At 37.9% G+C, this 25,228-nt stretch overlaps 1 protein-coding gene across 10 annotated transcripts in view; it reads right to left on the reverse strand.

Moving 5' to 3' along the window:
• Positions 1 to 25,228, reverse strand: part of PTPRM (protein tyrosine phosphatase, receptor type M) — a 455,758-nt gene that overhangs the window by 303,375 nt on the left and 127,155 nt on the right. For all 10 annotated transcript variants that reach the window (XM_027882060.1, XM_027882059.1, XM_027882057.1 and 7 more), the window contains exons 3-5: positions 13,978 to 14,246; positions 3,799 to 3,877; positions 529 to 644 (exon numbers count right to left, since the gene is read on the reverse strand). In XM_027882060.1, the coding sequence (XP_027737861.1) occupies positions 529 to 644; positions 3,799 to 3,877; positions 13,978 to 14,246 (464 nt within the window). The remainder of the gene's footprint in view (positions 1 to 528; positions 645 to 3,798; positions 3,878 to 13,977; positions 14,247 to 25,228) is intronic.

A 25,228-nucleotide genomic window follows, 5' to 3' on the forward strand; every position in this document is an offset into this window, starting at 1 on the left:
ATACTTTGAACCAGGATCTGACACCTATTTAGAAGCTACGTTACTGATTAAGTAATAAATACTGGACTCAATAATATAAGAAAGATTCTTTGGCTCTATAATAGAGAAGGTCGGATTTGACTGTCATATTGGTCATCTCTAGACTTAAAGAGTAACAATGCAAATTTAGCTAAAAATACTAAGCAGAGATAGAGGTAACAAAAAAAAAAAATTTTATACTGCAGTTAGCCAGCATAGACATTGTAAGAAAGTCATGTGCTCTTCCTTGGGGATTTAGCCTTTACTGATGATAGCCACATGTAAGAAAAACAGTACCTTTATTTTTAAAAAGGTATTCCACTGAAATAAGAGAGGAAAACCTTCCAGTATCGTTTTCTACAACAGAATACCGACTATGCAGCAGTTCAAAGGCATTATAAAATCTAATATTGAGGAAAAGGACAGCCCCATAATTTTTGATGTTTTACGTTCCTCTCAGGAGTCTCTCCTTTCTCTAGATCTCAGTGTATCAGGAAAGAAAGAAATTACCTGTAACCAGAGTCTGTCACTTGAGTCTGTTCCACCATTGGCAGTGCATTGAAAAGTAGCAAACTGTCCTGCATTGACTTCCACACTCTGAAGACGCAAGAAATGCGGAGTTTTTGCTGTTGGAAAAGATAAAAGTATTGAAGTTATGCAAGACAAAAGTACTGTCTATGAAAGCAAATGAAACAGTTCTGCTTTAAAAGATTCAACTCACTGACTACACATTAGATTCTAGGTCGGTTTATTTCTGTACCTGGGAAAGAGCAGAATAGAAGGATGCTGTTTAATTGTTCCTGCTGTGTAAATTATCTTAGCTCAGCATCTCTTTTGTAATGACGTTCTTCTAATAAAGATTATATTGGAAACTAATAATGTTTTGAAGGAAAACCTGTTAGATGCTTATACTACCAACTAGAAAAAAACATAAGAAGTTCAGTGATGTTATCAAGAGAACAGGTTTTTCATTTCAACCAAGCACAATGTCTACAGAAGAGATTAGAAAATGCAGAAATGTAGCATAACAAACAGCTAAAATACTAACAGAACACCAACTACAGCTGTATTCTTTAAGTGCAATTCTTTTCAACAACACTGCAGGAAAAAAAACAAAGCACAACACATTCTCCACACAAATGTTTATTTTTCATTTAGAAAGAGAAAACAATCCCAGTAAAAGTTAGGGAAACATACCTATAACCTAAGAAATGAAACTGATCTTCAAACAACAGCTATGTCCACTAAAGGAGGAAAGAGAGCATGTGTATTTTTGTTTTACTAGAAAGAGTCAACCTCATGACACAGAAAAACATAGATATTTTATACAGAAACTTATCCTTTAAAACATAGTATTCCCCCAATACAGTCTGCAGATAGGCAGACTTCTTGCACTGTCTATACTAACAGATAAGCCAGGCTCTGAAGATCGCTTTTTGACATGAAAATCTTAGTACTAGCATTAGACTAGCAAACAAAACATCTATTTTCTAGCAGAGCATCACAACCATTTAAAGTGTCGATATTTTTTAAAAGACCTTATTACTAGGACAAAGCACACAGCTTTGTCCTAGTACTAGCTACCCAGCTACTATAATCCAAGAAAAAGTTGCTAAATATCCAGTGCAAGGCAGCATAAGAAGGATGAAATGGAATAAAAAGCCCCAAATAATATCTAAGTACAAAATAAAATATTTTCATGATAACTATCCTTATGGTAAATTTATTACACATACTGGTGTTTTTTTTTTCTTAAACACTTCCCAGTTAAGAGAGACTGACTTTAAGCCAGAATCATTCTCTTTTTTGCCTATCAAACTATTAAGGTCCTACTGCAGTAAAATTCTTCACTATACTCCCCCTTCCCCCTTTCTCAGTCTTTTTTTTTTTTTTTTTTTTTTTTTTTTTTTTTTTTTTTTTTTTTTTTTTTTTTTTTTTTTTTTTTTTTTTTTTTTTTTTTTTTTTTTTTTTTTTTTTTTTTTTTTTTTTTTTTTTTTTTTTTTTTTTTTTTTTTTTTTTTTTTTTTTTTTTTTTTTTTTTTATTAAATTTCTGCTTTTACTCCACTTTTGTCTGGGTTTTCTTAAATTCTGGAAAACTAGCTTTACTGAATTACCAGGTATGGCCTAAGTGGAGAAGGGCATAAGGTTTTAAAAACAAACAAGCAAACATACACATACACACACACACACACACAAGAAAAATCCCACCCACCACAACACAACCCTTTCATTTCTACATGCTCACAACTTGACTTCTGCCGGGTTTTTGTACTACACAAGGCATTGTCTCTCAAATTTTTCTCATTTTTGTTTAAAGAGTTAATAATTCTAAAAGTATTTTTTCTGGCAATATACAAGAAGAATAGCATTATGAACTTTGCCAAGTTTTAGACACAGAGTAATTCTATTCCAATTTTCACACTTTTTCAATTTTCTTGTAGACAATTTAACTGGTTTGATGTCTTAATTTCTAACATTTTAATTACTTCATCAAAGAACTTTTCATTAAAGCTTTTGCATTTCAACACTGTCATGTTAGAACTCTAGGTGCTATGGGCTATAACTCAGTCTCCACAATAACAAGAGCAGGTTTTGAGAATGGATTGGTACAAATGCACAGATCAAACCTCTCAAAATCTGTATACAAAAAAATAGTAAGCTGCTAAAATGCTGCTTTAGACTTACCCTACCTGAACCAAAGATTTAAATTCAAAATGCAGAAGCACATATATTGTCTAACAACCTGAGAGCCTGCCCTGTTTATTAGAACTAAGTGATTCAGAAATAAAAGCTGCTGATTCTGCATAACTGTCTCTGTATTTGAAGACACGTGGGTGTCTTCTTGCCACTAACACTAAAACCATTTTTATGACGTGCTCCGGGTACTAACAGATAAAGTACTTTTTATTTGGAATCACAGCTCTTACCTTTAACCACAATAAATGCATAACAAGATAAAAATGGCATAGGAAGAACAATTACACAGAAGTTGGTGTCTTGTCTTCTTCCACTCAGTCATTTGGTCAATAAGACTACAACCTACTATTCCATGTATGATCTTAATACACCTTATTTGACGAATAGTATATATATGCATTAGTAAGTTATTTAAGTAGTCTGTTCAATTACACCTGGATTACTACATTAAGGCTTGATTTACAAGGTTTGGTTCTGACATCAGTTTTAAGAGAATTTAGGATGGTTAAGTATTATATATCCTTAATAATCAAATAAGAAAAAGTATCTGAAACATAAGGAAGTAGAACAGTGCAGAAACTGAGCCATGAGCCTTGGGAAGTACCCTAAGTAGCCTTGCTAAGCAAAGCCTCAGCCCTCAACCAACTGAGTTTTCCTCCTTCCAAGCCTTGGAAAAAAAAAATGTACATATATTCAGCTCTTGTGTTGCTCATCTGTTCTCACTCATGTCTCAGCTCGTGGCCACACTGAATTTTTGATGCAGACAGAAAACTCATTCACAAATCTTAGAATCACAGGATCATGATGACTTGGTGATTTTTTTCTAAAGGAGTTGCTATATGGTGCAGTTGGGGTCTGGGACTCATGCAAAGTGTCACACACAAGGTGCATATAAGACAGATGTCTTTAAAGCCAATAAGGTGCAATGATGCTATGTCAGGAACACTTTGGACATACTCAGCCAATATTCGTGGCAGTGACATTGTTTTCTCACATTTTCCTTATCTTTACTCCACATTTATTCAAACATAATGGCACACTGATTTTAGGGGTCTGGCTTTACAACAGAAGATAGGTACTTACTACATGGATGTCCTAAAACTTTGACTTCATCAATAGCCACATATCCTGGGTGACCTGAAGTAACCACTTCAAAAACAACCTGAGAAGCAAAAAGAGAATTTCAGTTAGTGGCTTTGTAACACAAGGAATATAAAAATACTGTGTTTTATAAAAATATATCAACATTTTTAACATGTTGAAAACACCCTGAAAACAAAATACAATCGTAAAACCCTCAAAATGTGTTTTTCATATAGTTAAAATTAACCAGAACATTTCTTCATATTTACTTCACTTTTGGAGATTTACAAGTGGGATCATATATAGCTCACAGCAGAAATAACCAAATCTCCCCAATATCTGGTCTGCCAAAGTAGTTATCTAATAATCACCTTAAGTATTAAGACTGGTATTTCATTTTCAGTTCTCTGTCTTGCAGAATAACTGCTTTCATTTTAAAAATCACAGTTCTGTAGTACATAGAGATTTGCAGAGTATCAGACACAAACACACCTATTCTCAGGAATCTATTTTCCATGCTGTTAATCTTCCACCAAATGTAGAGAATTAAGTAAAGCAGATCCATTTGCCACGGTTTGTTTAATGGCTATAAATAGGTCACAAAATAAATGGACCGTTCTTGTCATTTGAATTAAGTACACTCTAAAGTAAACCTCTCCAAACTTTGGCAGCCTTAGTTTTGAACATACCAAGAATGTTTATATGGAATAGAAGAAAATATGCCAGTAATGTTAGCAGGTACATTTCCAAACCACTGCTCAAGAAGTTCATGCTAAAATCCAGGTTGTGATTTCTTTTTTTTTAGTACTCCCCTTTTGCTTGGGAAGTTAACTGTAATTGCCTCTTGTAACTAATCTCAGGAAGCACACTGAGGAGGACAAAGTTTAGAAACTATTTTTCACACATATGCTGTACTTGACCTTGGAGCAGATGTAGACACTATGTTCTTTCAGCAGAAGGAGAATGATACAGAGTGCAAACATATTACAAGGATAATATACAGCTCCGTAATATATCACAATTTCCTGATGCTGAATAAACAGTCAGAGAACTGACTCTGATTCAAAAAAAAAAAAAACATCTTGAGGTGAGAAAAATCTTCACACCCTTTTGCCTCTGTTTTCTCACTTCTTTCTTATTGCTTTACCTGTGGACACTGATCCTGTTGTTCTCTCCCACATATCAACTTCCTAAACTGTGTACATTTCTCTCTCCCAGCCTCCCTGGAGTGAAATTGATGTAAATATGGCTTTAACTCCACATGCCAAAAATACTTTTCATTCTAGTTCTGCCTCCTGTCCGCACAAAAATTTCAACCTACAGCACCAACATTGCCCACAGATGAATCACGTGGCAACAAGGAAAACACAAGATGGGAATGAACAAAGTCCAAATGCCACCAAACACATTTTTCAGGAGCAAGTTCTGCCAGAAAAAGATTGCTCCTTTTCACAAGCCTCAGCCTGTAACCCTCTGAATGCCATATGGCACTCTACTGGTGTTTAAAGTTGGTATTACTGATTCACAGCAACAGGATGAACAGGGTATAGATTGGGTTTCCAGCATTCAGTAGAGCATCCAGAACAAGACTATTCAAAATTTCCAAAGATCTCTTTCCTATAGAGTGAAATAATCTTCCGGTGGAACTGGTCTTAAGAACTATCTTGGGAAACAGAAGTTCCTAAGAAGAAAAAAAAGCAGAGAGTCACAAAGAATAATGAATTGAATTCAGAGACCCAAAATAGCCCTTCCAACCATGATTATTCTTACCCTCACCTTAACTGCTTTGAAATGAAAATACAGAGAGGTGATGTACACAAAGTAACCCTAAGTTTTGATGGCAGTGCGAGACCCAGAACAAGAAGCTTTTCTATTAACAAATGTGACAGAGCTGCACATTCTCCAATTGTATTATTCTATCTGAAAAAAAAAATATGCTGGTGCCCCTGGAAGAAGGCTGAGATTGCTCTATTTCTGGAAGAGCTACCAAGCCTATTCAAAACAGAGAACATCTGAAAGACCACAGGGTGTGAGAACCATGGCATAGCTCTGGGAACCTGCACTTAGTGCAGAGATGTTACAGCATGGCAGTGAAGAACAGGGAGCAGACAGACAGGTCTCAGAAATCGTCGAAAAGTTTCCCAGGGAAATACGCTGTCCCAAAGAAGTCCCTGAGATAACTGAATCCATCTGTGAAAGCAAAGACCTGCCTGTAAAAACATAGGGCTGGGGACAGTTATTGATTTATTTTTTGTATTCTCTTAATGGCTTTGAGTTTCCTCTGTTTAGAAGAAAAATACCCCAACAATTAAATTTCTGGTTTTTATTGAAATATAACTTTTTTAACAAAATAAAACCTCTCTTTCTTATGGAGCGCTCAGTATAGGAAGATCTGCACAAAGCCATCTGAAAGGCCTATCAGATCCACGATCCCATCACTGCAGAGCAAAGTAGGTCTTTTCAGGTTCTCAACTTTTAGACAAGTTAAGTTCTAAGAAATCCCATGAGGAACTGGCACATGCACGCCTGTGGGGCAGCCAGCCAAACCAGTTTTTAGTTTTCCGCAAAAAATATTACTGCCAGACAACAGAGATTTTACTGTTATTTTAAAATGCCACGTAATAATGCCTTTGCTAAAGAACTATCTGACTTCCGGCGAGACCAATAACCTGAGCTTTAGGAAAGAAAACATACACAGTACCTGAGTAGATCTCAAAATAATTTTTGTAATTCCAGTACCTAAAAGGGACCTTAAAATTTTGAGAACTGGAGAGGGACTTTTGACATGGGCATGTAGTGATAGGACAAGGTGTGCTGGCTTCAAACTGAAAGAGGATAGATTTAGATTAGACATAAGGAGAAACTCTTTACTTTAAGGGTGGTGAGGCACTGGAGCAGTTTGCATAAAGTTTTGCCCCATCCCTGGAAATGTTCAAGGCCAGTCTGGATGGGGCTTTGAACAACCTGGTTTAGTGAAAGGTGCCCCTGCCCATGGCAGGGGGGTTGGATGACCCCTAAGGTCCCTTCCAACTTAAACCAGTCTGTGATTCTGTGAACATGACAGTTATTCTAAGTTTTGTAATATAATCCCTGTTCTGTTCACAGGCTATGAAATAATCTCAGCTGCTGTATACAAATCCAGTATTTTATTACAATTTATTATTATTTAAAATGATAAATGAAGATTACGGACTCAAATATCTCCTTATCTAAGCATTTTCTCTTTTTAGACTAAAAAAAGAATTTCACTGTATGCATGACACGTTTCTGAAAGTCCTAGCAAGTGGGCTGCATACTGTGAGAGTGTGCTCAGGGAGGGACCTAGAAACACTTCCAATAGCTCATTTATTCTCTGAAAACCTTATAGTAGGGATATCAAGACTCTTCACAGATCTAGATCAGTTTTGCTAGTAATTCCACCAGAAATGAAACTTAGAAACTTATTTCACATCCAGTTCTCTCCATCATTTTGCATTTGAAAAGTTGCCTGCCTGGTAAATGTTAACATTTTTACTTGTGCCTCCGAATTTTGCCTTTTCTCATGGCTGACACAACTCCCGCAGGCAATGTAAAAGGCTCCAGTCAAAACAGAGACAACACTCCAGCAACGTCAGACTGGGCGGCCCTTGGATTTTTTGCCTATTATTCCACCACCTTATCAGTCCGGAAACAACTGGTTAAAACACTGAATTCATTTGCTCAGGAAAAACTCTGCTGAACACTGCCCTCAAAGCTGTATAACAGCGTTCTCCCCCCTGCAGGCCTGCCAAACAGGAACCAGGGAAGCAGCTTAGCACTGCACTGTCCCTGATCCTCCCTGCTTCAGTGAAGAGCAAAATTAGCTTTTCATTCCTGCCATTTCCCCTTGCTACATATGAACAAAGAAAGGAGGTCTGCTCACCAACATAAATGCTTACTGCTGAAAATGTGCGACTCAAGATAACCCGTCTGCGCCAAAGAACAATAGAAATAAACAGGTTTTGTTGCCACACAACCTCACTCAGTAAATTCCTGCCTTTGTTGTTGCAAAATTACAACGCTTTTAGTCAAAAGGTGGACTGTACTTCATATAAACACTCTTTACTTCACACGACTTAAAAATAGCACTTTGCAAAAACAAGAAAGAGAAAGGAGTATTAAGAAAGCTGTTTAACGTCAGTCAGGCTGCAATCCCGCCCTGCTGCATCCCCAGCAAGCAGGCAGTGCTGTACCACACGCTGCCTGTGTCACCACGCTTCCTCTCTGCCTACTCTACTTTACTGCATGGAGTGCCTTTCTTCGACTGTATTTTGCAAGGTGCTGGGAACAGTTTCTCTTCAGAAAATTGGCATTGACTTGCACCCCGTGGGTTGAGTTCTTCTCCCTGTTCTGACTCATACCTGCTTTATCACCAGGCCACAATCACAGCGGCTGTTTCCTCATCAAAGCCATGTGAAGGGAGGCTCCTGACCTGGTCCTTCTCAGGCTCCACAAAAGTCCATCACAGCTTATTGACTTGGGCTGCCTGAAATCTGTTCCGGCCTCCCTGGCTGGGAATTCTGCTTCATGCCATTTCCCTCCCCACCTCTCACTCCAACACAACTGGCACGTGGCACTCACATGTGCACTCAAGCACACCAAACAGCATTTTGGTGGCTGCTGCCAATCTGAGGCTGCAAAGTAATCTCTTATAAGCAAGAAGGACTGAAAATCAAGCTACTGACATTAGGGTCTCTTAAATCTTATTCTTCTCTTTTTGTTTTTAAACCAGCTGTTGCCTTAATATTTCTCTTCTGAAGGTCAAGAAGCTTTCCTGGTTCAGGAATAACGGAAGGGAGAAAATAATAGAGCCTTGTGTATATGACAAAAAGCACATGCCTGCTGACTCTTGGACATTTTTAGACTGCTAGGGTTTTTAAATTTAGCTATGTGGTTTGCCCTGGTGCATCTTTCTCAAAATATCTATTCCCAAAGCACCCAAGTCAATGAAGAAGAGTTATTTAAGATGCCTATCACAGGTTTTTGATTCAAAATGCAATATGCATTTCAAAGTTTCTCTGGAGTTCAAAGTGCAGTTCAGGAAGCGTATGTGTGCACTTGAATGCAACATACAAAACACACGAGAATGTGAGCCTGACCTTTACTGCACAAGAAGCTTAATTCTCTGTCCTGGCTGATGACTTAAGTACATTGCATGAGCGAAACTCCAATCAAAGCATGTACAAAGCAGGTTATGAAAGAAATGAAAGTTTAAGTCCAGATTTGAAAAGGTAGGATGGATCTACTGCTTCTTATTCCCTAAACTCCTAATTTACAGTGTAAAGTGTCAGAATGGTAAAGGGTAAATCTCATCTCTGTGTGAAGTGAAACCATGTAACTCCTTTGTGTCCTTACTAAAAAAGATCAGGAATTACTGCCAGGCTCTTATCCCATTTTTTTCATTTCAGCTTCACAGGAATTTCTGTTTAAAGATGGTGCAGTGGCATAGACAGTTGCATTACTCCACTGGAAGTTATTTTTAATCCTTTCAATTCCATCTTTGGATTTTAAGTCTGCAGAGTTTTGTTGTTTTATTTAATCAAGATTTGTTTCAGTTCACTGCTGCCATGACTGACTCCCAGCAAAGTACAAAGCAAATAATTCAAAATACAAAAACTGATGGGGGGACAGTGTGTAGCTTGCAACAGTGATGTGCTAAATTGCTTGCTTGCGGGGTTAGAAGCAGGGAACACAAAGCAACTCACCAGACTCAACCCAGTAGTCGTGTTTTGCATACTGTAATGTTCCAAAATGGCAATATTTCAAAAACATAAAATACATTTTAAAAACTATTAATTGGTCTAAGAATCATCAACTAACCCAGGGAAAAATAAAAAAAAATAAAAAATCAAACAAACAAAAAACCACAACAAAACAAAACAAAACAAAACCTCCTTCACCCCAAACACACAAAACAAAAAAACCACCCTGAAATCAACAGATTTTACTCCCGCTAAAAAATCCAAATGAGAAAAAGAAATCAAAACCTAGAAGAAAATAAAAACATACACCAAAAAACCCTCAAACCCTCCCACCGTCTCCTGACTATAGGAGCTGCCTTTTCAGGACTTACTTGTCAAAGCATAATTTTAGAGCCTCTCAGCCTGCTGAGGCTGCTCCCCAAAAATCTAAAAGCAATCTCGCCACTAACCACAGAAATCTATGCAACGTTTAGTTCTCTTTTTTTGTATACACTCTAATTCTATTCAAGTAAGGAGGAGGGTGAAGGTCTTAGCAATTATGTGAAACCTTGTTTTGCTTGCAGGCTGTCTCTAAAGGCATGCTACACTCCTTTATGCTCTTGCTTAAGATGCACCAAGCAGACAATAGCTCAGTAAAGCAAACAATTTCTCCCGTGACCAACGATAAAGAGAGGAAGGCAATGCTCCCTCAGGGGAGCACTCCTAAAGTAATTTTATAATACAAAAAATAAGACTAGTTCCTGTAGAAATATACCAGCTTCGAAACAAATAGCTCAGAGACCAGGAGGCACAGCAGAAAAGCACAAGCTGTGCTGATTATCTTTGACCCTCAGAAGGTGTTTGGAAGCTTGAATCCATGTTACTGCAACTATACTGTAATCACTAACCGGACTGCAATGCAGACATACTCTAAAGTCAACGGCAGATGTTAAGCAGTGGTACTTATAAGACCATTAATTATGGAGTTAAATACACCCTTAATCATCAGAATACTTGACAATTTAGGTTTAAATAATCAGTAAGTAAACAACAATTAATGTTGTTACATGCAGGTTATAATTGTGATTTATATATGTAATACAGCTTTCACATGGGGTGAAACATACACAAATAACTACCTAGTAAAAAGAAAAGAGTACATTAAATGAAATTAATTACTTTGTTCAGAGACTGTACTTCTGAAAAACAAGCTTGGACAACTGGCGATACAATAATAAAGTACTGTTAATTATTAAATCTTTTGAATGCTTTGCATGTTCACATTCATAATACATGGTTTAAACAAATAAATCCTTAGAAGTTGGATTAAAACTCACTCCATACAACATAATCTGATTTGTAGTCAGTTACCTTTAGTGGGAGTTATTTTGCCTATGTTTTTCATGAATCAACAGCAAAACAGACACATCACACTGTGTTTTTAAAAAAACTGAATTGTATAAATAACTCTGAAATGTTATCCTACAAAATTTGTCCTCAGAGTTCTGTAGTACATTTTGGTTTCATTTGCAGCTAGATATCTTGTATGTGTTCCATTAATGGAATGGAATTATAAGGCATTCACAGACATGCAGATGGATACATGGATTATGCAATTTAAAACAACAAAGAATGATTACACTGCTTTGTCCCTTCATCTACTAATGCCACGTCTTCTCTTGAAGATTACTTATCACAAACTTACTACCCTTCATATATATGAAGCTAAAAGGCCTTCATCATTCCTTAAAAATCTTCTTGGTGGACTTCTCTTAATTTTGTTCAATAAGGTCAGGCAACCTGGGAGGAAGACTTGTACATTTTGGAGGTTTCGTGAGGAATTCATGGATTTGTGCCAAAAGAGGTTGGGAGTTGAGGAATCAAATGAATAGCAGCTTAGGAAACAGACTGGGTACTGTACACCTGTCAGATGGGTCCTCTGCCTTCTCCCACCATTCATGCAGTCATCTGAGCTGTCACCTAACTTGGAGGCACACTCTCACAAGACCCACATATACCTTCTCTCCTCTTCCTGCCCTTCTCCCAGCTGCTTGCAGCTACCATCCTGACTCCCCCCACAACAGCCTCTGTGAAGAAGAAAAAGCATGAAAATGGAGGAAAAGAGTTCAGAAATAATGAAAAATCGCAAGTGACAGCAGGTGAGTGAGGAAATTGCATTACAGATTTCTGAGAGGATGAAGGCAACCAAAAGGGACACAACTGACCATAAGCTGTCGAAATGGTGACAGCGCTTCCTCAAGAATAAATTAGCTTATCTACAATAAACCCAGTGAAGTTGCAGTATTTAACACAGATTCCTTGCACCATCAGGGATATTAATATAGCATAAGATTTTTTGGCACATCAGCTGAACTGCAGTACCCAACTAGGGATTATTTCAGACTAGATGCAGCAAATGCAAGGAAAATGACTTACTGTACTCCTAGTGAAAGAAAGATTATGCAAGAATTTCTACGTTTGAAGAGGCAAAGAGAGCACATGGAATCCATGACAGACAGACTCAGGTACCTATTTTATATATCTGATGATGCATGGTAATTTGCAAAACTGCAGTACCCCATCCAAGCATATAAGGGTTCACCTGTGAATAAGGGCAAACAGTCCAGATGGGAGGTTTCGAGGAGGAAGAGGACGAGAAAGGTTATCTTTCTATTTTGGTGGCCAAATGCCCACATTACTCAGACATCAGTTAGATGTATCACACTGTTAGAAATCTGACACAGATAATTACTAATAACATTAGTAATAACATTCGAAACTGTCGGAGCTTGCATGCATTTTCATGAATATGTTAATTTACCTTAAAATTAATAGTCAGAGTCAAGGCTTCTATTAAAATTCCCCTGTCCACATTAGCCGTTTGGTTCAGAGCTACAGTGAGGCTTTGAAGCACAACCGTCTTCTTTACTGACTGATGATCATGGATTATCTTGAGTTAGAAAGAACACTTGAAGATCATCGATTCCAACTCCCTGCTCCTCACAGTACTAACTAAAACCAAACCATATTACTAAAAGCACCATCTAAACACTCCTCAAACCTTTAAAGGCAACAATTAACACTCTGACCTTTCAGTATGAGAGATGTTAAGGTATGGCTAAACCACACTTGGACTCTGTCATCTGGGTCTGCAAGTAATGCATGCATTGACAGGTATCCCAAATTCCAAGAGAGTAATATGGTCCTGGCACTCCAAACTCATCTTTTGGACCAGAACTTTCTGTTTCATTCCAGTTGAAACAATCACAGAGGTAAAAACTCTGGGAAGTCCTTCATATTTTTTTTTTTCCCTTAGAAGAAAAAGCATTCAAAAGGAACGGGTTCAGTTCACATATATACATATCAGTTGCTGCAGCTACAGAAAGAAGCCCTCTATAACCTCCTAGACTTCCTCACAGTGGACACTGAAACTCATCATGAGAAACTTAGTCACCTGGAACCACACACGCAGGAACAGAAACAAGACTCTGCCACACATGACACTGATAATCGGGGCATTGATGTAGGAATGAAGATGTCCCCCCCGTGGAACAACATGGTGGAAGAGCAACACTGTACTTCCTAGGGAGGTCTACAGTCAAAGAACCCCCATCTCTGGGACAGTTTTTCTTCAGAAAGCTTCACACCGTAAGTATGGTGACAATGTTCAGTACAGGGAACCAAATAAAATCCAAATAAAACTTTCCAAACTGCAACTGAAGATGGAGGAGCCTCAATAACATCTGTGTTTTACTGGTCTGCTCTTATTACATCACATTACTTGTCTGTGCAGACACAGACTTGCTTTCAGGGGAAGAAGTAGAAAAACTGTTGAACTACTACACAACAGTAAATAACAGTATAATCTGTAAACCTCCCTACAGAAAAGCAGCACCCTAGGGAACTGTCAAGCGAAATTCTCCCTAAATCTCTAGGATGCAATCAGAACCCCATTCCTATGACAGCCACTATTATATTTATGCTTACTACTGGACAGAACAAATGTATATTACGTTCAGAGTGAAGACTTAAACTGAGGATTCAAAAGATTCGCCTGGTTGTAAAGAAACACGTATTGCTGATCTGAATCAAACTTGAAGATTCTACTGTAATAAAATTTATTGGCATTCGATTCCAGCACCCCTAATGAACTGAAAAAATGAGTGAATTTATTAGAGAGAAACTGAGGTAATTGACTGAAATCAATGGCAAAATTTCTTAATTGTTTCAACATAATTAGTTCATATACATTTAAAGCACGTGTGTGTGCATTCATTTCATACACATCTATAAATATATATAAACTTATAAACACAGCCATAGGTATGTAAAATCAAACATTTAGCATCATGTACAAAAAAGTAATTACGATAAATATCAACTAGACATACTGAAAGGTATTTTGATTTAAAGTCAAAATTACGATTAAGAATGAGGTGACTATTATGAGAAACAAAATTTCATAAAAAGTAAAACATACCTGATAAAAATTGGGCCAGAAAGTGCTAATTGCCAGTTCTGTTCTGTTCCAAGCACCAGTGACAGATGTGTTCCAGACCGGGTTACCAAGAGGACCATCATTAACCTTCACATATATATTCAAAGTGCCGGGGCTAGATCCACTCTTGCTTGAAACATAATAGTGGAAATCAATGCAATGTGTATCATTTTCTTTCAGATGGGGCATCAGGAGGTGAGCTTTCTGTCCCGCAAATCTCCCAGATGTATTAACCAACATGAAAGAACCTGTAAAAACAAAGTCACTGGTTCAATTTTTTTTCATTTTATTTTTCTCTTATTAATATGCTGATCTCTAACTAAAGAACCATTAAAAAACCAATAATAATAATTCATCCATTTTGCTTTGCTTCTATTAACATAACAGCAATTTGTATTCAGTAGGTATTTAATCTCAAACTACTTTTGGAGGATCTCAAGATTCTTTTGCAAAGCTAGTAAATATCGCAATCCTTATCCTACAACTGTAGAAAGAAAGACATAGAAAAACCCAAACACTGAAGCGACCTGCACTGCGCTAAGTCTAGAGTTGTTAGTACAGAATCAACCACAGGTCTTAACTACTGAGGGTTTCTATATGCAAGTCTTTATTGGTTTTGCATGGCAAGGTTTTGGTGGGGGTGGAACTACAGAAGTGGCTTCTCTGAGAATCTGTGAGAAGCTTCCCCTCATGTCCGGCAGAGCCAATGCCAGTTGGCTCCAGATGGATTCACCACTGGCCAAAGGTGAGCCAATCAGCAATAGCAGTAGTGCCTCTGTGATAACATAATTGGGGGGAGGAGGGGGGGGGAAGAAAATGTCAGAATTGCAGCTAAAGAAAGGAGTGAGAATACATAAGAGAAACAAGCCTGCAGACACCAGGTCAATGAAGAAGGAGGAGGAGGGAGCTGGTGCTCCAGGCAGTGGAGCAGAGATCCCTCAGCAGCCCACGGTGCAGACCACGGTGAGGCAGCCCAAGGAGTCTATGGATGGAGTAGATATCCACCTGCAGCCTATGGAGGATCCCATGCCAGAGCAGCTGGATGCCTGAAGGAGGCTGTGACTTCATGGGAAGTCCACAATGGAGCAGGTTTACTGGCAGGACTTGCGACCCAGTGGGGGACCCACACTGGAGCCGTCTGTGCCTGTAGGACTGCATCCTGTGAGAGGGACCCCACTCTGGAGCAGGAGTAGACTGCGAGGAGTCCTCCTTCTGAGGAGGAAGGGTTGGCAGAGACAATGTGTGATAAACTAACCACAGCCTCCACTTCCTGCCCCCCTGCAGTGCTGGGAGGGAGGAGAGAGAGAAAATCAGGAATGAAGTTGAGACCAGGATGAAGGTGAAGGCACTTGGCATCCAGCCCAGGTCAATCCACCACAAGAGACGTAATGAAATTTAAGAGAATATATGTGTTCAGATGGTGTATATGACACAGATGGAGTCTATCTAAAATGTTCTCAATTCCTTAGTCTTACTCTAGCTAATCACAGTTATCTACTTGACTAAGTGTGACAACAGTCTCCCATACTCAAAAGCTGTCAACAGAATGAACAAACCAGTAAGCTTTACAGGTAAAAAAACATATGTTGGTGTGAATTTTATATTATTGTCACAACTTAAAACAACAAACAACAAGAAATGTAAAAATATTCACATAAAATCAAATTCAAATAACCCTCACATGAGCAGCTAGTCAATTTATGCTCTTTCAATGACTATTAATGTGTTTCATTGAAGTGTACCTTCAAAATAATCATGTTACAGAACAGATGTGAAACTAAAGAATCTGTATTACTATATAGACATTAGAAAAATATAACATGATTTTCAATGTGTCACTGAGATGTGCTGTTTTAGTGTTTCTGATAAAACGTATCTGGTAAGCTCTTCTTAGTTCATGACAGGAGTAGGATGTAAACAGATCCTTTTAATTGTTTGACTGAAATATCATCTGAATCTCAGGAAATACACTTGGCAGTGTCATGACAGGTAAATCACATCACCTAGGTCTTCTGGGGCAATTTGATTTCCCACTTGTGCAAGTCTCACCAACTAATGCTTTCAGAAGCTGAAGTTTCCTCCGTTGCAGTGCAACTGGAGCAGCAGCTTCACTTGTAGAACTTTTGAAGCTGAAAACCATAGGACATTCAGCCATCTAGTGTGGCCTTCTAAACCCAGAGTTGATTAAATAATGTGTAATATCTTGCTGTATCAAACACAGTAAGTTCTACCGTGGCCTAAACTTGTCTTCTAGACAGAATTTAACAAAACTTTCCAGGAGCAAGAAGGAATCTAGATGATGGATCCAGGAACACTCTACTGTAGGAGCCTGCTTCTGGCTTCATAAGAGAGCAGACTTGCACCAAGCAAGGGTCACACCTTGTATGCATGATAATGAAATCCTGAAGAGTCTGTGGGTTAAGCTCTGTAAAATCAGCCTGTTCAATGCAGAGACATTTCCAGGTAACCAATAACGAGAAACTGATTATAGATACATCTGCAACATTACTCATTTTTTAAATTACATCCTTTGCTACAGGTACAAGAATGTGCCTGTCTACCTAGAATGGCTAGCAGTGCTCTTTTGAATGCCTAAGTGTCTTCTTCCAATGCGCCAGATGAACATGAAACATGCACACAATGTTTTGGTACACACCATCATCAGCATATGGGGCAAATCAAAATTTCAGGTGTAAGCCATCAATGCTGTGAGGGTTTCACTGAGGTCAAGAGAAAAGAAAACATGGATAATAAATTTCATGGAAGCCTCCAGCTGATGCCTTAAACCCCTGTCTTAGAAAGGCTGCCACACGACATAATTCAGTATTTGGTTTGACAGGACCAGTTTTTCCAGGCATGTGAATTCCAATGAAGATCAACTAGCTTCTACACCTAGCTTTAACTATGGATCTTCCCACAAAAAAACAAACAAACAAACAAAGAAAACAAAGAACAAAACAAAACACAAACCACTAATGTGTATTAAAATGAAATGCCATTAACACCATCACAGAATTATAGAATGGTTCGGGTTGGAAGGCATCTTAAAGATCATCTAGTTCCAACCATTATATACACATATATTACTTGACATTTTACTTTGGTTCAATGCTTAGACCTACGTTTAGGCGTTACATGCAATTTGATAGTTTGAAATTAGCACTGAAGTCTAACTGAGGATAACACCTAAGGTAGCTGATGGTGCTCAACATCCATTAAATTCAGGTTTCTTTAGTCCACGAACTTGCTGAATCACTAACATTTCATAATTTTAGCCAGGGGGTTTAAATAAAGAAAGCAGTGAATTTCCTAAAGTGGTTGGTGTTGTTTACAACTCCTTATCGCAAAATGTTTCAGCACTAATTCAGCAAATATTTGGTTCATTAAAATAATAATTCTAAGAAGATGCAATACTTGAAAAATTAAAATATAGAGTTACTCCAGAGTAAATGGGCAATAGAATATCCTGATTATTCTCATTAGCATAAACAGAAATTTTCTGTGAAGTAAGCATAAAGGAAAATTAAATATTAGACACAAAAAGATGCCCAAAAGACACAAGCATGACAAAAGAACTGGAAAAAAAAAAGTTTAAGAAAATATAATAAGTGGAAAAGCAACATACTGTCCTACAAAAAATGATGGGAATAGCACAAGGGAGATTTTTCCAGTCACTTCTGCAAGTTTTCCCCTTGTTAAGATACACTTTTTATACTGGGAGTGTCAAATTCAATAAAATTGAATGCAGTATCATTTTTCATGCATGAAGAAAATGTCTAGTGAGCAAATACAGCTACTTTGTTGATTTTTCACTACTCATACATGGTTGAGGACAAATGATTAGTTTTACTAATAAATGTAAGTAAAAAATTACTGGTATTCAACTTATTTAGGTATCAGAATTGGCTGCTTTTGACTCTCAGTATTTGAAAAATGTGCTAAATGATGGAACGCAGAAAGTCTGATTTTAAGAACAGATATTCTATGTATCAATTTACTAAAAAAGCATCCTTCAGGTGCAGAAAGATATCAAAGATGCTGTGACTGGGCAGTGCACAGAATCATGGAAAGGCTGGAGTTGGAAGGTAATACATACATCATTTTCTAAATGCCAGCCAACACTACTGCCATCACTCACAAGGAAATGTAACTACTGTGAGTGTCCAAGACTAAGCATGGGACTGTTGAAGACCCTGGAACTGCTGTGCAAAAGCAGATGAACTGTAAGGCTCAAATGTAATGGTCACCCTTTCAGACAGGGTAAAGTCTACATATATGTTCTTTCTATTGTATTTCATAAACACATGTACAGACCACTTTGCAGGCATTGCAGAAAGCAGAAGACTTGAATTCAATATCAGCCCACCTTGCATTTCAACTTTTAAAGCTTGGATCAGAAGAATTTTTCTCTTCAGTATTTTTTCATACTATTTACTAATTTTACAGATAAAGGAAAATAAATTTTCAGGTAAAATTTGAAAATTATGGGGCAGCTGTAATTTGAGAAAGCTCTCAAAGCATGACTACCACTACCTAAAGAAGCTGGAATTGTCATTCAAATGACATCACCCAAAAGGTACGTGCATACAAACATCAGTGCCACTTACACCCCTGAATTGGCATAATGAGGTATGCCAGTTGAGAGTCTTCCCTTCAGTGCCTCAACTAACATCCATCAGCTCTGCTCATTAACTTACAAGGCATTATTGTCTTCAGGTGAATTTTAAGTCTTCTCTTGAGCAATATTTACTCATATTAAATTTAATGTGATAAATTTAATCATTATTTATTACCCATCCTAAAAACATCATTAATCTCAACTTTCAAGTTGTTTATCTTCCAAATTTGCAACTATTCAAACTCTTGGAAAAAAATCCATTTAACTATTCCATCATAAGTCCTGAATATCATTTGAAAAGATTAATTCATTTCTACCCATAATGCCATCATCATTTTAATAGAACTAATAAGCCTAATAATTCTTTTACCAAATTCAATTCTCAAAATTCGTCCTCATCTCATATGCATAGATATATCTCCCATTTTTTGTTAGAAATTGCTTTGATCAAGCTCAAACATGAAATCACATATTTCTGAATCTTATATTACTGCAGCTCCTTTTCCAGAAATAGCCAGTAATAAAAAACCTGCTTTCTGATGAATACTGCTTGTTTTTTCAAGCCTTTTCAATATTTAATCATTTTGACTACTCATCCTGTAATCTTTTTACTGTTTTCAACATGACTATTATGCTTACAAACACTCTACTGGCATTTTGAAGGCTGCTTCTTATATAACTAATATTATCTCTTTGCAAAAAGCAAGCAATGTATAGTAGGTCCATACAGACACAACTTCACAAGCTATTAGAGAAAATAACTGCATTTGCATAAATTCTGAGATATTTGTCTCAAGTTTCAGATTCAAATTCCAATGCAATCATTGCATTTTAGGAAAAAAAGAAATCAAAGTAAGAAAAGACTTCAGAACAGGCAGACCCAGGGAGACTATTAAACACAAAGCTGCCAGAAGCATCTCCCCAGGTCTGGAACAGTCAAATTCAGATTGAGGATTCTAAAGCAGGGAACAGGTATATATTGGAAACAACTAACTGAAATTACCTGAAAAGTAATTACAATTACAGGACAATGTGGTTCTTTCCAAAGTCCTAGTATCATAGAATGCTTTAGGTTGGAAAAAGACTAGAACGTTGACTGGAATAAAGATTAGTTAATACTGGATTTGTATAAAACTTTCTGAAGGGTGGGGAAAAGGGATCACATTTGAACTGCAGTTCCACTCATGAACACAACCAGAAAGATTTAATTTTTGTTGTTGTTGTCGTTGTTGTTGTTAACATGAAACCTGACTTGCCTGAATTTGAGGTTAATGCAGCTACAAGGTAACTCTCGATCTGCCTGATAAGGAGGGTCATGTGTAGTGTGGGTTATGAAATCTCCAAGGAGTTGTGCTACTCCTCTCGCCCCTGGAGAACCACCTTAAATACAGTAAGGCAGTACCATCACAGGTGGAGGGCTTACTTAGCAGCCCTAATCACTCCAAAAATCCACAGGTAGATAATCAGCCAAGGTGTACACTTCTTGGGAGAGTTTTTCACTTTTAAAAGAACTGTGCTCCTTCTGAGGTTCAACGAGGTAAGTTTGGTGCAGGACAACTTTCTTCTTTGCTTTAATTTCTGTGATTCCACATTTGGCCTATCCCCATATGCTCTGGCAGCTCTACTATGATCTTCTACAGCCAGTGAGAACTGTGCTACAAACTCCTAAAACTGTGAACTGATTTATCAAACACACTCACAACGGAGAGCTTCCCACAGAAAGTATGCAAGTTTTCTTCAAATCTCTCAATAGTTCTCATGATGCAGTCAGCTGGATTTCTCTAAAGGTGACCTAATATATTTCCCCAGCTATAACATTTTTTAAGTTTTATGCTATGACTAGATCTCAAACATGCCACAGCTTTGAGACAGATCTGTCTGCACTTTTCCTTTAAAGTGAACACACCAGAAAATACTAAAAGGGCTTTGAAGAAATTATTAGAACATAAACTTGAACAAACTGTCTTCTGTCTGAAAACCCAGGTTCTTTTGAGAGAGAGCAGTAAAATACAGCCATTTGAAAACAAATACCTTTTCTGTCCATGTCTTTGCAACAAGGACCCTTTTCCTTCAGACCTGCTCTGTACCGTAGCAACCTTCAACAGCCTTTATGGATTCAACAAACTCTACTTGTTCTCCTCTGGGTCAAAAGAAAAATCTTTCCTCATCATCTTTGGCCTAGTTTTGTGTACCTTCTCTGTTACTTTAAGAAAACCTCCCAGATGCGAGCTCTCCAGTCGGCACATCTATTTCCACCTGTCCTGTTCTTCCATGGAAAAATTTCCCCCATGGCCAGGTGCTCTCAAAGAAGGAATCCCCTTCTCTCCTGAGAACTTCCCTAACCAAAAAGCATTCAGTTACCAACCATGGACTTATGACAGCATATAACATACATACAAAAAATAATTTTAAAAGACACCTTGAACCATTACCTCATCACACAGAGACTGATATTACGTGCATGAAGAATTTTCTGCACGTTCCTTCTGTATTCAAGGAAATGAGATGAAGTTTCCAACGTCACCAACAGAATAAAACTTGTTCAGCACAAAGACTCTCCCCCTGCCTTTGAGGCTACACTCGCAGATGTTTCCTTGCCTTGTTTATCCCTAATAGGGCACAGGTCCACTAACTGATTGTTTAGCCTGCGCACCTGTGGTGAGATTTAAGAGGTCTGCCAGACACATCTGCTAAGTCTGCCCTTAACAAAAAGAAGGGAAGTCAAAATACAGGATACGGTATACAAAAGATTAAAGGATAGGAACAGAAATAGTAACAATCTACATTGTAATAAACGAATGGCCCTTGCTAAATAAAAAACCAAACCAACTCTTGGTTTTACACCTGGAGGGGACTGCAAGTATTACTGAAAAATAGAGAAGCAAAAGATATAAAAGACTTCTGTGAAGAGTTTAACGTAGTAAACAAACTGAGCAGCATAACAGAACACATCATACGTATTAAAAGCTGAGTAACTGAAGCAACTGTTAATGAAGAAATTCCAGGAAACATGGGAAGAGGCTCTACTAGTGGGATTCTTTGCATCACTGTTAAACCAGATGCTATTTAACTTCTTTAACAAGGACATAATGTAAAATTTTCTCTAAGACAAAAATGGAATTATACAAACACTGGCTAAAAACCCACAAAGTGTCTGAAAAGTCAAGTCGAGGCTACTCTCAGGGCCCAGAATGAGTTTTCCAGCCTGATGGGCACAGGGCCGCTGCAGTTCCATGTCCCCAGATCCATCTGGTGGTGAGGCTTCCCAACACAGGCAGACAGAGGGAGATGGCCTCACAGATCAAATACAGACAGAAAAAAGTGCCTTTACCAGCATCCCTCTAAACCTACAGAGCACTCACATAAACAGCATGGACAGTCCCACCCTGTACCTCCTCTTCAGCCAAGGGGAATCTCACTCTGCTAGAGGAACCCACACCCTGCTCCATCCCAGGGGCTGGTCCCCACACGCAAAAGGCCGGGACTTCCACGGTCTCACACCAGCTGCTGGCACTCACAACCTTCTACTATTTCCTGGTTAGCCTGGTTTGAAGTTTATGAGCATTCGCACACACACTGAAGATCGGAGCACATCCACACACAAGATGGTGAGAAACAGGATTTAATAAGAACTCAGGACAGATTGCAGTGATCAAGCAGCAGGCATACTGATGTATGCACCAGCCTACTGAGCAGTTAGATACATACACGCGATAAGACTCTCTTTCTCCCAAGCTTGCCCCTTCCCAAAACAACTTTACTCTTGCCTTTGGTCCCCACATTAAGAGCTGCAAATGCAGTGAGAGCAGCAAACAAAATGGCAAGCTGTGTTTTCCAGTGAGTTGCTTACCATATTAACGTGCAGTTTATTATAACTTGGCATTCAAAGCATGAGACAGTTGTTCTGTCACTGAAGATAAGTATCTGTAAAACTAACCAGCACATGCTAACAATTACTGCTGCCGCCCAGAAAGTCTCCTTTCTGTTCTAAGCACATCCTCTTTGCTGCACCACCAATAACATTAGTCATTATTTTTGTAAACCATTCAACCACGCAACTCAGCATTTAAGAAACAATACTCAGGAGATAAGCAGAAATCAGCTTTAGCAGGTTTCAGGGGAGCTCCTGGGGCAAACCAGTTAGCTTTCAGATAAAAGCTTTGGGGAAGTAAATATAAGAAAATAGGTAGTGGGGGGAATATGGCTTGATTCTGCATGTTAGCCTTATCTGAAAAGGGCCATCTCCAAGAATAGGGTTAAGTGCTACTGGTGCTCTTCTCCCTTCCCAATGACAGGCTGAAAGGTTTGTTGAACACAGAGGTTAATATAAAAAGCTTCTGAAGGCCCGAAGACAGTGAGCTTTAAGACTTTTATAGAAATTCTATTTTCTTTCAGCCTCAGGTTGCTAGGTTAATGTTTGACTAACGATCATACCTATGTATACTCTTCCAAATTTTAGAACACCTCAGCAATAAGTTACTTTTAATTTAAAAGCTGACTGTCATTGTACTTTCTGCATACAGTATTTCCTAGAAATCATTCTGCCACCTGGCTGATTACTGATTTTCTAAGTACTGGTAAAAGCAAAATGTTATCGTAATACTATCAGGTGTATATACTGCAACTAAGGTGTTGCACAGATGAGTATCTGCAGTAACAAAGCACATGCAAATAACATCCATCTTTTGAATTACACTCAAATGTCTGACAGTTTTCCACAGATCTTTAAGGCATTAACCAAAAAATTACTATATTGCCTCTGGCACTAAATCCCACAACAATATAGAGCCTTCTGTAATCTTGTTTGACATATCAGTAATTTCAGAAGCATATTAGCCTCAAGGGCCTTTCTGTTACTGGAGTAATCTAGTCCTGGTTACATGAGTGTGAAGAAAGATAACTCATAAGAAATCTACATTGTCCGTCAAAGTATCTATCAAACAAAACAACTCCACATATCTACAGTAGATGACAATGTAATGTTTAACCAACTCTTTCAAATCAAAGCAGTCATCTTTGTCTCATGTGTTTATTACATTCATCTGAAAGTTCCCTTAGCGTGGGCCATGTATCACCTCAATTCTTTTACTTCCACATGAAAAATCTTCCTCAGAAATCAGAAGTTCGCCAGTATAATTACAATCACAGTGGCTTCTCTAAAATATACGTTTGTGCTCTGTTTTTCTATACTGAATCACTCATTGAAACTCCAAAACACAAGTAGTGGGCTTTCTTCCCTGGTTAAACTACAAATTCCTTCAGATTATTATTCACAGCAATTTTCTTACACAGACACACTTCAGAGACCTTAGACAAGACTTGCTGAGTAAAATTTTAAGCACATCAGTGCCTGGGTTTCACTGATGAGCAACAGGATGGCTCTGGACCTTTACTCTTGAGCTCATGTCCCACAGGAAAGCGTTGTTACACCAGCACAGAGGCACGTGTGCACCCCATGGCAACTACAAGGCAGTTTAAGCCTTAATGGATTAACTACTGTACTTTCCACAGACTAAGTTATACACTTTAGTCAACCTATATTATAACAATATGAAAGCTTTAAAACTGATAGAACAGCATATGCTTTTGGGGCTGTTACTTTAATCTTAAGGAAACCACAAAACAAACAAACAAAAAAACCCCACTACCCAGAATTCAAAATCTGCTTTTAAAATGGAATTTAACACTGGTCTACATCAGGATTTATATATGCATGTGTGTGCATCGATCAGCTTGGAATATTGCCTTAATTGGACTTTGCACAAGGTGGTTTTTGTTGTTGTTGTTGTTGTTGTTGTTGTTGTTGTTTTGTTTGGTGGGGTTTTTTTGGGTTTTTTGGGGGGATGCACTTATGCCTTTGCCACAAAAGCAGCTGACATGATTTGCTACAAATTGGTATATAAAGCCATATTCCACATTGTTTTTGTCCTCTTAGGGATCCTGTTACACCTAGCAATGATAAAGAGTCACATATCTTGAGTTCAAATTTGGGGTTTTTTACCTGATTTCCAAATTCTAAAGCAAGTAAAAAGTACAGAGGTATTTGTTATCCAAAGTCCAAGTTATATGAAGGGTTTAAGTATATGACAAATGAAAAAACAAATATTTAAGGCATAAAGATTGTCTTTCCCTAAAGAACATATTAAACTATTAATTCAATATATTTGAAATATCACCTCTAAAATAAAACTCTTTTTGCAAAAAAATGCCTTCTTGGCAGGAAGAAAAAATACTTACTCTTGGTTATTTTATTTTTGACATATTAACCACTACAGTACAATCTATCTTTAAAGGCTGTTATCTAGAAGGGATTACATCACAAACTACATCACAAAGAATGAATACTGTGCAGGTTGCCAATTTATCTGTGTTTATTCACACAATAATTTCTTTCACTGTGGCAACCGGCAGACTTCCCAAAGCCATCTGCACACTGATAAAATGGGAATTTCGCTTTTCATTTTTTTAAAGAGACTTTTTCCAAGCCACAGATGGAATTGGGTTTAAGTCTTGCATTACTATGGCTATTTGCAATGTCCTAGTTAGTCTCCACTTGTATCCTCCTTAAATACAGCAGAAAACATTCCTAAAGCATTTAACTGGTATACATAATAA

The sequence above is a fragment of the Empidonax traillii genome, unplaced genomic scaffold (genome assembly GCF_003031625.1).
Source record: "Empidonax traillii isolate 1590-97213 ecotype Southwest subspecies unplaced genomic scaffold, ASM303162v1 scaffold100:size1405979, whole genome shotgun sequence".
Lineage (NCBI taxonomy): Eukaryota > Metazoa > Chordata > Aves > Passeriformes > Tyrannidae > Empidonax > Empidonax traillii.